Below are 14,543 nucleotides of genomic sequence, written 5' to 3'. Positions count from 1 at the left end.
ATCAGATCTCTACTCTCTCACGACCGGCTCACGTCCCTCATCAGATCTCTACTCTCTCACGACCGGCTCACGTCCCTCATCAGATCTCTACCCTCTCACATCCCTCATCAGATCTCTACCCTCTCACGACCGGCTCACGTCCCTCATCAGATCTCTACCCTCTCACGACCGGCTCACGTCCCTCATCAGATCTCTACTCTCTCACGACCGGCTCACGTCCCTCATCAGATCTCTACCCTCTCACGTCCCTCATCAGATCTCTACCCTCTCACGACCGGCTCACGTCCCTCATCAGATCTGTACCCTCTCACGACCGGCTCACGTCCCTCATCAGATCTCTACTCTCTCACGTCCCTCATCAGATCTCTACCCTCTCACGACCGGCTCACGTCCCTCATCAGATCTCTACCCTCTCACGTCCCTCATCAGATCTCTACTCTCTCACGACCGGCTCACGTCCCTCATCAGATCTCTACCCTCTCACGTCCCTCATCAGATCTCTACCCTCTCACGACCGGCTCACGTCCCTCATCAGATCTCTACCCTCTCACGACCGGCTCACGTCCCTCATCAGATCTCTACCCTCTCACGACCGGCTCACGTCCCTCATCAGATCTCTACCCTCTCACGACCGGCTCACGTCCCTCATCAGATCTCTACTCTCTCACGACCGGCTCACGTCCCTCATCAGATCTCTACCCTCTCACGACCGGCTCACGTCCCTCATCAGATCTCAGATGCTGAATCTCAGACGGCTCTAAACTGGCTGTGATTACAAAAATAAATCATAAGCATTTGACTGAAATTCAAAACAGAATAAAAACAGCATCCACACTAACACCCAGTGGAATTTCTCTGCTCATCTTCACAGAACTAAATGTTCTACTTAAAACCGCTTAATGGAAGGATCTTTTTGGTTTACAATTTTATGTAATTTTATGTAGCCAGCTACAAAGAATCTTTTGTCAATACTTTTTAACCATCTTTCTCTCTTTAAAGAACAATCGAAAAAAGCTTTTTCCCTGTTTACCAGGAGACTACATTTGACATAAATAAGCACATGAATATCCTCCACATGCTTCTCACCTCTCGAAGGAGATGTTGCGTGCGTCCAGCTGGGTGGTGACCACGGGGGCGGAGAGGCGGGCGGCCACCTGCTCCTCGGTGGGCTGCAGCGGGCCCAGTCCCATCAGCCCCAGGGCCCCGCTGGCCCTCCGCGAGGATGGCGACGCCAGCGACGACATGGACAGCGTCTCGCAGAACACCAGCTGCCGGTCGTGGTCCACCTCCATCACCATGGCACTGGAGTCTGAGGGATGACAGCAGAGATAAGGAGGGAAGAGGGGAAAGAGGAGAGGAGGAGGAGGAGGCACCTCAAGGGCGTTCATCAATCACAGAGTGTTTGTCGGTGTTAAATTAACTCGGACAGCGTCAAGTGCACTATCGGTGTTGTCCACTGTCCACCCCTCAGCAAAAATCTAGTGTTCCTACATAACCTTGGCTGTAATTTAAAAGTAACCCTTTGCTCAAACTTTTTGCTGTGAAGTTCTGTGATAGAAACTACCTCTGGGATCAAACTCAGCATCTGTAGTCTAGTTCTGTGATAGAAACTCTACCTCTGGGATCAAACTCAGCATCTGCAGTCTAGTTTTTCCCATCCCTGCGTGGCAAGATACCCCAGTTTTGTTTAGTTGGCAACTATCATCTTCTCCACAGCTACTTGCATTTTTCCCTTTCTATTTCTTCCAGTCTCTTCTTGTCTTCTTGTGTGTGCTATATTTTCCAAGCAACCCATAAATGCAGTATTTGAGTTAGCAGTGATGTTAAGAGTCGAGGGTGTTAGAGGTTCGAGGATGAGGACCACACCTTGGCCACGGAAAATGAAGCTGCGGTTTCCCCTTTGCCAGGTCATCTGCTCGAAGCCCATGAGGGTGGTGTCCACCCGCAGACACTGACCACTCTTCCACACGCGGTACGTGTCGCTCGGGCAGATACGAGACACCAGAGGGACTGAGAGAGGAAGAGGGGGAAAAGATGGGGAGAGAGGGAGGGAGAGAGAGAGAGAGAAATCACTCCTGCAGACCTCATAAAAAGAGAAATGTCCCATGAAATTTAATACAGAGGAGGGTTTTCATTATTTTTTACGTACCCCAGCTTGTAAACTCCCATTTCATTTCGACATAAAAATCCTGAGCCTGAGCATTCCAGAGAGAAAGACAGAGAGAGGAAGAGGAAGAGGAGGAGGAGAGGGAGGGAGGGAAGAGGGAGGCCAGAAGATAAGGGCAAACAGGAAAGAGTGGGAGTTAATGGGGAATTATGGGGACCGAGGCCATTTGAATGGGAGACGCAGAGGAACTGGTGGACAGTGATGGATGGACGGCAGACCAGAGGCAGCATTAATAATACAGACACAGAGGGAAAAAAGAGACAGAGTGAGAGGCTGAAAGAGAGAGAGAGAGGGTGTGAGAGACAGAGTGAGAGGCTGAAAGAGAGAGAGAGGGTGAGGGGGGAGAGAGAGAGAGGGTGAGAGAGAGAGGGAGAGAGGGTGTGAGAGGGAGACGCTGAGGACACTACTGAGTGAGAATGAGGGATGGGATACACAACCATCACACAAAAGTACAGCAGCCTCCAGGAGAGCCAGAGAGGAGGAGGGGAGGCAAAGATAAGATAAGATAAGATACGACAGCACAGGTGGACACAGACACTGGGTGGGACCAGCACCAAACTCCAGTGCACAATCAGTGTGGCTCCTGCCATTATGGCAATCTGGCTGAACATTTCTAAAGTCACACACTCTTAACAGGATATTAATTCAGGAGAGAGACACTTCATCACGAGTAGCTCCACACGGGCAGCAGATGTGTCACCCAGAGGGCCCTCCTGTCTCACAGGTACAGCACAACCTGCTCATTTAACACAGTGCAATCGCTTTCATATTTCATGAGAGGGCTGACTACCTGTCGGAGTCTCTCCAGCAAGAGGGGGATCCCGGCCAGCCTCTTGGCCGTGCGCTGGTAGTCACGATAACACAGGACCAAGCGCACCAGCTCTGGGTCCCGCGTGCTAATGGCCTCCTGGAGTACTGGAGAGGAGAGGAGAGGAGAGGAGAGGAGAGGAGAGGGGGACCCATAATAGACTTGTAAAAGGAGAGCAGCACAGTGATTGGCTCCTATATCTCTTAGTAATCATGTTGTCTTTGATCCTTTGTTTGCTCTTATACCCTTTAAGGATACAGCATCCAGCATTAGGGTGGCCTCATGACCTTCATACATGGAGTAATGGGATAGGGTTTCAGGACTATACGACCAATTTGTTTTGCTGTTACAGTTTCCATATAGATTGCCATATAGACAGACGATTAATGTATGACTCTTTCTGCACAATCCAAGTCTCCAATATCAACAGGCTCAGCTAACTACAACACAGCACAATAACAAAACAAATCTGGCCCAATCAACATTAGAGCTGAATTCCACATAAACTAATTTGCATTCTGTAACAGGTTGATGTTCCATTAAATAGCAACTCATAAAAACCCGTGACTGTTTCAGGGCGTCTGTGTCCTTTCAACACCATGGCCATCGTTACCTGTCCAGCCATTTCTGTTCTCTTTGCTGACGTCGGCCCCGTGCAGCAGGAGCGCCCGGGCGCACTCCAGGTGTCCCAGCGTGACGGCCAGGTGCAGGGGAGTCCGCCCCCGAGGGTCCAGAGTTTCCACATCCACCTGGAATCAGAGGAGGAGGAGAGGAGAGACAAAGGGAATATTTGCTAGTTTGTGTTTGTGTTTGTGTGTGTGTGTGTGTGTGTGTGTGTGTGTGTGTGTGTGTGTGTGTGTGTGTGTGTGAGAGAGAGAGAGAGAGAGAGAGAAAAGAGAAGTGATAGGCGCTAATTAAACCTTCACACTCACATGACTGACAGACAGAGAATGCAGGCTGGCAGTGAATGTGGGGAGTATGGCACAATAAGCAGCATACTCTGTATTTCTGCATACTGGGGGTGATACAGTACAGTTTACAACACCCAGGACCAACCCTCGTATGCCAGAGAGAAGCTGGTTGAGTTGTTTCAGTTATGGAGAAGGGTTTTTTATCCTCTCCATTCCATCCTCTCACACTCCCTCAACCTAGTTCTGCCTCAGAGTGGCAGTTACAGTCGAAATAGATACAGATAGTTCAGATGTGCATCTAAAAATCCATCTGCTGCTTATAACTTCAGACACAGCAAGGGCTTTCATGTTTTTTTTCAGGGCCTTGAGTTTTGGAGGGTTGCCAACAACCTATTTTTCAAACACCACTCAATTCTAATGCCAATGAAACCATAAAAAAAGGATTTGGTCTGCTTCTAAATAAAGACCTTTTTCTCTTTTTACCAATGCAAATTATATTAGAATTTACCTACACAAAGGACATAGTACACCCACATACACCTATATTTGTTTTCTAAGCTGACGCAGTTATGTAATGTAAAATTTGTACTGGGGATAATTAGTGATTGTATTAGTATTGAATTAGAAGGCTAAAACTGGCAACCGCACAATGGCTTTCTAATGGAATCCTAAGGAGCAAGCATCCGAGTCAAAGGAAACCGCTGTTTTTGCCACTGACAGGCTATTCAGGTTATTGAGGGTCTGACAACATAGAAAGGATCCCTTCAGAGACACACCTGCGTCTGTTTACCTCAAAAACTGCAAAGAAACTGTAGAAAATGACTGTTTGTACAGTCTGTCTCTTCCTCTGGTCTCTGACATAGTACTCAATTCAGTGCCTGTAGTCAATCATCGAAAGGGAGGTGCTCTCCTTTGAGCGAGCGCCCACTCCAGTACCACACGGCAGGCCAATTGACTACAGGCACTGAATGGCGTGTTACGTCAGAGAACGAACTCAATACTGGACCAATTTCAATCGTTAATTGTGAATTGTGTAATTGAAGTTTCCTTTCAACAGTAGAGTCAACAGTAGTGTGAGGGTCCTCTTGTATTTGCTAGCACAGACACTCAGACATGCAGGGATGTATGCTATAGATCAGGGGTTTTCAACCGGGGGTCCGTGGCCCCCTGGTGGTCCGCGGCGGCATTGCAGGGGGTCAGCGAAATGAGCCTATATGGATCAGTTCACCATTGAATTTTTTTATTTTTTATAAATTCGCTTTGATATTTCAACACATTTCCAGATTTCTCTTGCATATCGTGAATATGTGCGCGGGGGGAGGGGGTGTTGGGACAGCGGTTAGTGATCTACCCTGATAACTGCACATATTTAAGTGTTATAGGCAGAATATCTGTGCAGGGGGAGGGGGCGTGGCGGTGGCTAGCGATGTACCCTGATAATTTCACATATTTAAGTGTTAATGGCAGAATATCTGTGCAGGGGGAGGGGGCGTGGCGGCAGCGGTTAGAAACACGCACACGCGTGCAGGCACATCAGTGGGCCGCAAATTACTTTCTAGTCAGAATGGTGGTCCCTGGGACAAAACCAGTTGAAAACCCCTGCTATAGATGAATTATTTCACTGAATGGGACTGAATGGAGTGTGTATCTGATGCAGTTTTTCAGGTGGGGACAATCATTTTCCAGGTATATAAAAAACTATGGATTTTTGGCTATTTTTAGATAATGTTTCACAAACCATTAACACGTAAAATGGAGCAAAACACATGAATGACATGTGTATGACATGTGTATGACATGTTGTTTTTCCCAGCACATAGTTAGAAAGACAAGTTTCATTGCATATCACTGTGAGGAACTGATTCAATAGTCAGGGTAAAATCATTATACAAAGTGCTGATTTTTGTCAAGACAAATGTAGTGTTAACTAAACAACTACAAAAAATTACATCCCAAGAAAACAGAAACATTTTTAGTCCATGGCGTACCACACTCAACACAGAGCCTGGAGCTGGCATGAGATGTGCCTCTGTAACAGCCACTGACCTGTATGTGGGCTGCTAATGGCTGATCTCCAGTCAGTCTGCGAGGTCTGTGGTGCACTAAAAGCTGCCTGTGGCTGCCTGGTGGCTGGCTTATTGTAAGATAACAATTCCAGTTCTCTTTGGACATCCTCAGATGGCATTAAAGTCTTACTATTAATAACAAATCAAACACTAATTCTATTTTGTTTGCTCTAGATGGCCAATGGCTCTATACAGCTTACAGGGAAAAGCGAGTTATGGCGAGTTTCCCGAGTGACAAGCCTACTGTTTTGTGCTGGTATCCCTAACTCCTGACATGGGGTGAACATAGAGAGTTATATTGTTTGTTTGTTTTGTTCCCTACCCACTTCTACGGTGGTGGCTGTTGTGTGTTAATTCTCCTGACATCATTCTAATTTGGCACATCTCTGACTAGCATGCTATTTACTCTAGCCTACACCTACATCCCCTTTGCCAAGCTTTTAACATTTATGGTTTGCAAAGCTATAAAACAGGTTAATTTACATTTATAATGCCCTACCTGAATAAATGAGTGCAACTGTTTAATGCTTTGTACTTTGATTCAGTCAGTGAATTTTCCCAGCAGTCACTCTGAAAACTAAAACAGTCCAAACCAGCCTAAGAGCATGACTGATCCCTGTTGTAAAGGGTTGTAACGTATACATCGTTTTCACACTTCACACTAATGCTTACACATCTCACTTTGTGACTGTACTGCATACAGTACAAAGAGTAGAAAGATAATCATTCATGGTCCACACACATACACACTCATCCTCCCTCCCTCTCCCTCCCTCTCTCTCATATCAGTAAATATATTACTGTGTACAGAGAGAGCCTTCTGTCATTGACTGATCTCCCTGTTTATAATATCTGACAGGAACCAAGGTCATTATTATCAATAAGGCCACGCCGTCCATTCTAATGACAACGCATAGCTGAGAGAACAGCAGCAGACTTAATCAGTATGGGAACAGCAGATGTTTATTTACAGAGAGCAACTCCAAGGAAAAAAGTTGACAGTGGAATGTGTTTTTAAAGGAAAGGAGAGGCTCTGTGAAAACATTTCGGAGTGAATCTACTAGTCACTGTAGACTAAATTAAACCTTTTTCAGAAAGCCTTCTTTGCCCAATTTTCCAACTGTTGATAAGTCTTCCTTGGAGGCCAAAGCTGGCCTTCAGGGCTGTTGCATTTCTGCTAACCTCCATTCCCTCCTGTCTGTGTGCTTTGCATATACAGCATTACTGCCATGCAATGGCACCCACCCTTTCACTAGTTCCCTCATTAGTTAAAACAACAGGACCTTATTAAAACGTTCCATGCTCGCTACAGACCAAAGGACAGTCCCAGAGGCATGTTCTCCTAGGAGTCTCTCCTTTTCCCAGCTTTGTTAAACTTGATGAAATACTCCATTAAATAATGCTTTGAGCAGCATTCAAACAGAAATTGAGTCTTGTGGTGTTTTCTGAGTAGACCAATTCATTGTCAGTTATTATTATTATTAGTTATAAAAGGAAACAGAATTAAGTTATACAATATCCCTTCTAAATATCCAACTGCTAGTGTTCTCATAGCAACCGCTATAATTGTAACAATAGTTACAATGAAATGTGTCAAACGTACCAGTTTACATTACTTACTATGGCTCTGATGATGACTTGATGCACATCTGATCTAAGCAACAGTAAACCAAAATTGCTCTCTGTCATAAACCTGCATGTCTTTTTGGCTAGCAGCTGTGTGATCTCTCCTGCCTCTGCATGGAGGACAGTGCTCTGCTGACCCTGTGAAAAGTGATGAGGCAATTGTACTTAGTCACCCTGAGCGACTTGTAGTTGAGAGGTGTGACAGCTTCAGCTACTGAAGTTGGCAAGACCTCAGCCACAGGCGCCAAGTCTGACATCTTCTCAGACAAGAACTCAATAGGAGTCAGTCACAAGTTTCAAGCTGGTAAATCTGATAAATCTTCTTGTTTGGTTTGTGGGTGTTGGATTTGAACATATTGCCAATGATACCAGTGATGCATATACGCATGTCCGAACACACATGAACATAATGTACCATGAACGGAATTGCATTACCGGTGTTCTTTCCTACTACCACCATCCCCAGATAAACACACACACACACACACACACACACAAACACACACACACACACACACACACACACACACACAAACACACACACACACACACACACACACACACACACACACACACACACACACACACACACACACACACACACACACACACACACACACACACACAAATTCAAAACAGGGCATCTCAAACACAGTGCAAATGCATGCTGAGTGCGAACAGCAGCTGGAGTGTTGTTGTGCACTGGAACAAGCCACCCTCCCACGTGGAGCCTCTGCTCTCCGCTCTCCTCCCCCAGCTCCTGGCCCCGGCGTGCTAATGAAGCAGCCTCGTTAGCCACGCCAGCAGCCTGACGCCCGCCCGCCCGCCTGCCTGCCAGCAACTGGGGCTCTCGCTCCCAGCGGACAAACAGCGCCAGAAAAACATTGCAATTCTCAGAGGGACGGAAGAGGAGGTGAGGTAAGGGAGAGGGTGGGTGTGAGTGGAGGAAGATTACTATAGCAACGGTCGAGGAAGAGAGAGGAGGAGGAGGAGGTCTGGGCTCCAGCCGTGGTTGAGGGGGCAGAGCGACAGCATCAGCCTGAACAGCAGCGGCAGGAGTAGTCTGTCCTGAGTGATGGCCCTTGTGGCTTCCCTGTGGGGCTCTCAGCCTGGCTGCGGGGCTGACACTGGAGAAGGAGAAACAGTCTGGCACACACGCACAGCCAAAGAGGAGGCTGGGGGCGGACTGGAACATCCAGAAAGCGAGCAGGGCACGAGTGGAGTGTCAAAAGAGAGATGAAAGCCGAGGGACGCTGACAGGGTACAGTAAGCCCCACAGGTACTGAGAAACTGGACGTTTGTCATGAGTTAGGGGGGTGACATGAGGAGTGGGAAGAGCTGCTTAGGGGGTGGGGAAGACAGAAGCTTGAGACGGGAGGAGGACCAGGAGTCCAGGAAGCATCAAACTGACACAAGCTGCCCTTCCAATGACCCAACTAACTCCTATTCATATACCAGTGACAAACTCAGACAGGGTCACCTGTCCCTGGGTCTCATAAACAGACAGCGACGCACATCTATGTACTGTACTCCAGCATGAGGTTTGCTGAAAAAAAGGTCCAAAATGCAGACATGGACAGAATCCACAGGGAAATCAATACACTGTGTGCACATTAGGCAAAATATAATGCCATCTCCAAAATGAAACGCTGAAAATGAGAAAAGAGACCGTGCCCAATGTCAAAGGAAGGCATTTTCAGGATGTTTCTGAAATATGAGGGGCTTGCTGCAACCATAAATAATAAGAGCTGGTTACAACACTGTCAAAACAGGTAATGTCACACAGTGGCATACATGTTCAGTCATATGTGAGAAACGCTATTCTTACCAACACGTGCCACACACATGACCAATGTAGCCAACCCATGAGCATGTTCCATCCCACTGGGGGTCTCTCCTCTTCAGACACCTTGAGGGTCTCTATGTCGCCCCTCTTCCCGCCTCCACAGTCCTTCCCCCGCCTTGGCTTCCAGTCTCAGTGGCTTTCTTAGTTGGAAGCTGCATTATTGATGGTCATCCCTGTCTGTAGCATCTGGGCCTGCACTCTCTCTGCCTCAGCTAATGTGCTCTGGCAGCTACTTAAGCCAGCATCAATCTTTCATTGGGAGCCCAAACTGTGCGTGTGTGGGGGCGAAGGAAGATCATCCATGCACATATGTGTATGTGTGTGTGTGTGTGTGTGTGTGGTGTGTGAGCAGCCTTTTAAGACAAAGCATGCAGTTAAATAACAGGTATGTAATGCCTTCTGAGCTGAGACGTGTTCATAAAAGTGTCTTTTATAGTGCGCCAAGAATAAATAACAAACACTACGTCCAAAGCCTTGCAGGAAATTATTTCCACACATCCATAAATAATTTCGAGACTCAGATTGACTTGGAATATATATATTCTTACGAATAAGAGTCTTGGGATTGGAGCCGTTGGCATGTTCTGAGTGGTGACATGACAAGGTGTGAGCCCAGGGGAGCCACAGGAGAGAGAACACCTTTTTAAAAGTTTCAATGTGCAAAGCCTGCTAACCAAGCTAGCTCTACCCACAAACACCAGTGCTCCTCCATCCCCGCCCTCCTCGAGTTCCACCAGCCCACTGGTTGTGCTGTGGTGACTGACTGGTGCCCAGAAAGCCCAGTTCCAAACTTTCAGCTCCTCTGAGCTTCTGATTGGTTAAAGGCTGAAACACTTCTGAGGGGAACACTTCTGTAATGCTGTCCAGGTTGTTTCATAAGCCTGGCTATCTAAAGCCTCTGGGCCCACATTTATATAGGCCTTTGGTTTGAACTACAATATATCCGGTCATACTGCAGCTTTAAGGAAAAGTGTTGCAGAGAGCACATAAATTCTGAGTACCCTGAAAAATCCACACAAAAAATAATAATAAAAATATGACAAAATGGTTTAATTCAGCAACATACATCCTGTGAAAACTAGGCTGTCTATCTATCCACCTGACTTGCTTTCCATGCTGTTGATACAGTATTCTATGACAGCATCAGTGTTGTAAGTCTCTGACCAATGACATTCCATTACAGCTGCTGCAAGGAGATAAGACAGGTCTTACGGAAGTTACCATAGAATGAGCCAAAAACAAATTCCATCAAACCACAAACCACCAGCATTGTTCAGACTTCTTAGGGTTTGCATAAACAAATTTAAATGGGGGAGCCTAGTGAGACCTATGAAACAGATACCCATGCAAAGTATAGGAACTGAAGCTCTGAGGAAGTTGTACTCCTCAGCTGCCTATTCCCGATAATTGTAAATGCATGACGCTTCTGTGCCGTGTGTTCCATGAAGCATTAGACAGAACCCATTTCCCTGTTGGCCTCCTCATATTTTCATCTATTGATAAATTCTTGTTATAATTAGATTATATGGACTTGAGATATCTTCTGCTTCCCACATTCTAATGCAGTATTTGGTAAGAGATTTTTTTTTCCAGTCTTGGAAACACTTACTGTGTATTAGAGCCACTCACACACAGATAAAAGCTTCCTCATGTTAACTACATCTCTACCCACTACCCTACCACCCGCCCCTCAACCCCAGCCCTATAGTGAAGCAGCTCAGCTAGAATTAGTATTGAGTTTCACTGGCAATGGAAGTGGAGAGATGAGTTCTGGGGGGCAGTTTTGCAGGGTGGGCACGTAGCTCACAAACTTACACCAGAGTGGATGGTGAACGAAAGTGTTGAAAACTCAGAGAAGAGCAAGAACAATCAAGTGTGGAAATAGAGCGGTAGGGGTCTGCGAGAGATGCCTGGTGAAATATGGAAGAGAGGGAGCCTCCCCTCCCACTCCTCCACCCCCCACTGAGATGATGTCACATGACTCAGTAGTGCTGACTTCACATTAAAACACCACTCTCTGTGTCTACCCATTTCTCTCGCGTCGGAGCAGCATTCCCAGGCCTCCTGCGCAATCATTTCTGGGATTGGCTCAGGCTGGGCTGTTGATCATGGGTGTATGCCTATGCCTGGGGAGGAAAGATACACTTTCATCACTCATTCTTTCCATTCCCTTCTGTTTTTTTTCCCCACCTCGCTGCTTCCTCTTTTACCTTCCATGTTGTCAGCTGTCCTGAGTTCCTGTACTCTTGTTTAACGACACTCTCAGAGCAAACTGCAAAACGAGCTCCATTCTATCTCGTACACCTTTTTCCCCCTCCCCATTCTGTTCTGTCGTTTTTTGCTGCTGATGCTCTTCCTGTCCTCTTGCTTTCATTATTTGTGCTTGTCTGTCCCTTTATTGTCACCCTATACCGAGAACACATCCTGTCCTGCTGGTGCAGCATCTTTGTTTTCCTTAGCTGGATGGCACTGTGCCTCGTCTCTCTCTCTTTCTCTTTCTTCCTCACATTCTCTTCTTTCATTCACTTCTTGAGTCTTGAGAGTTCTTTGCCTCTTTCCTTACTCCTGAGGAGAGAGTCACGACAGTATCGACCCCCCCCCCCCCACTCCCAAAAGCCCCCAAAAGGTCTTTGGCCATATTCCACCACAGACAGACACGGGTCTGCAGCATTCCCACTATGAATCTCAGGCCAATACATTTATCATCGGAGTGTATGATATCTGTGCCAACAGAAGGGGAAGATTACCCTGTCAGCACCCTGTAAATCAGGAAGACAGAGGGAGCTCGATAATCAACAGGGTTGGGGTGGAAATTATCACCCAGATCACAGGGCTTAAAACAGCACCCAGGAGTCAATGTGATAGATATGAGAGGGGATGTTTCACTTTTTTTGGTCAGGGTGCAACAAAAGTGTGTGAAGAAGAACTGTACTGCCAGATATAGAGCTCAACAATGACATTCAGATGTACAAGATCCAATCACACAAGCTCACCTGAAGTTCTCAAGTTCTTCATTGTGTGTGTCATAGCCTGTCCTCCAACATTTGAAAATGATACCCTATTTATAGAATTGGCCTGTATGACCAGAGCAGACACATACTTACACTGTTGGACAGTCACAGACCGTGTGTAAACACACACACACACACTGCATTGTACCAAGTTAGAGAATTGCAGGGGTGTAAAACTATTTCCTTGTAGTACATGCAAGTGTTTCAAGTACCACCTGGTATATATTCACGTCTTGACTACAGATGTGCTTAATACATTTAGTCAAGAACTACTTTATTCTATTGACTATTTGACTCCCTTCTTATTACCTACAAGGGCACAGTTTACTGAAACTGCGGTTAATGAGAATAAATACTGTATGTTGTTGATGGTTAGTAATGTCTTATTACATTGCAACGCAGCAATGCAGAATAATATTCCTACCACAAAGCGATATTTCGCACAAACTGGATCGTCTGTGTCATAACTCCATTCTCGTCGAGTTTTTTTTATTCGGTTATCTTCTCCGATGGAGTGCACGTAGCCTGTGGCTTCTTTTAAGACATATCCATGTGCACAGCTTTTGTCGTAGCCTACTGACTAAGAAGCCTACTGAGCATGACAACATAAAAACAGACTCCTTACAGAGAGTGGTTAAGTGATGTGATTTTGTTTATTGGCATGGCTGCATCCCATGGTGTGCTCCTTTGTCACTGCGTAAGATGAAAGTCTTTGTAATTTAACCTTTATGCCACTACATTGCACGACTTGTTAAAATACGAACAACTGTCACTAGTCTGATGACAGACGTATAGCCTACATAGCATAACGTGATCACGCCGCAGCGAGGCACCCAACGTTTACCAAACAATGATTGAATGAACAGGGTGTGGGTAGGCTACTGTAGATGCACGAATTCAGAGGTAGCATAGCCTTCAGAATGAATAGACATCATAGGCTACACAAAGGACACATCGCAAGGAATTGTGTTTGCTGCTTTGCCACCACAATTATCATAGGCCTATGAATTTTGCAAATATCTCTCCTACATTGGTATAAAGTAATGTAGAAGAAATTAAAGAAGGGTCTCCAAAAGCCTACTAATGAACGATGAGCGAATTCTGAACAGCCCCGCTGTAACTGTTGGGCAATAGGCAGAAACTTGTCGATATGTCCCCACACCTTAACACTATTTCTTCGAACATCACTTGAGAATAATTTAGGGCATGTTTTCTCCATAGCACGGCAGCACATCACACCTTACCCGTCTTTATCCTGTCAGACTTAACCCACCCAAAGCCAACTATTAGGCTACAAACAACGACTGGTGGATGCTCGGCGCCGGTGCTCACCTGCTCGCCGGCCGATAGCTCTTTCTCCAGCTGCCGGTGTTTGTTGTGCCACACCAGGTAGTGCAGAGGGTAGCGACTATTGTCCGGACTTTGCTTAGTGGAGATCATCTTCGGTGCATAGTTTGTAGATTGTTCCAATCGGGTTCTCAGCTTAGTCGATTTAATAAATGTCTCACTTTTAAAACGGTCGAAATGCTATTTTATTGCTAAGATTGAACTGCGAGGTATTTCTGGTCCAGCCCCTAACCGAAATCCCGTCGGCATAGTAACGTTAATGGCTTTCTGATGACAAAAATAATATACTCATTTTGTGACTCTATTATAGGATGTTACAGGGAGATGTATCCATCTGCATGGTTTAGGTTCGTTTATTTTCCGAAACCTCTTTCTGTAGTAACCTATCTTTTTCTCGCTCTCCGCCTTAGCTCACAACTGACGCTTGTGTCGCTCCCATCCCTTTTAACAGCTCTGGTCTGATTGAGTATGATGCAGCTCGGTCGAGACTATCACGACTGCCTGGTGTTCTTGCCAACCACACAGCCAATAGCCTTATGACAGGTTCCATTAAGTCTATCCAAACCCTGTGGTTTCACACATTCATGGTGTGAAATTACACTGTTTTAAACGTTTTACCCATTTTGATGACAACAGCCTAGAAACCTGTCAACCTATTAAAGAATAGCCTAATAGCCTAAATGAATAATGACCTATCGCCTAAATCCAAAACTACTTTCATACATACAAACATAACTACAATGAATAAGTTACTCATGACA

The 14,543-nt window shown here is 46.0% G+C and overlaps 1 protein-coding gene across 4 annotated transcripts in view; it reads right to left on the bottom strand.

Annotated features, from left to right (window-relative positions):
* ankrd13b (ankyrin repeat domain 13B) overlaps positions 1-14,515 on the bottom strand; it is a 24,135-nt gene extending 9,620 nt beyond the window's left edge. For all 4 annotated transcript variants that reach the window (XM_031573229.2, XM_031573230.2, XM_031573232.2 and 1 more), the window contains exons 1-6: positions 13,768-14,515; positions 3,589-3,724; positions 2,958-3,082; positions 2,150-2,195; positions 1,867-2,010; positions 1,087-1,309 (exon numbers count right to left, since the gene is read on the bottom strand). In XM_031573229.2, coding sequence (XP_031429089.1) covers positions 1,087-1,309; positions 1,867-2,010; positions 2,150-2,195; positions 2,958-3,082; positions 3,589-3,724; positions 13,768-13,875 — 782 coding nt within the window. In that variant the 5' untranslated portion in view covers positions 13,876-14,515. The remainder of the gene's footprint in view (positions 1-1,086; positions 1,310-1,866; positions 2,011-2,149; positions 2,196-2,957; positions 3,083-3,588; positions 3,725-13,767) is intronic.
* Positions 14,516-14,543: the final 28 nt, after the last annotated feature.

This window comes from Clupea harengus, chromosome 9 (genome assembly GCF_900700415.2).
Source record: "Clupea harengus chromosome 9, Ch_v2.0.2, whole genome shotgun sequence".
Classification (NCBI taxonomy): Eukaryota; Metazoa; Chordata; class Actinopteri; order Clupeiformes; family Clupeidae; genus Clupea; species Clupea harengus.
This window is presented reverse-complemented; position numbering and strand designations above follow the sequence as displayed.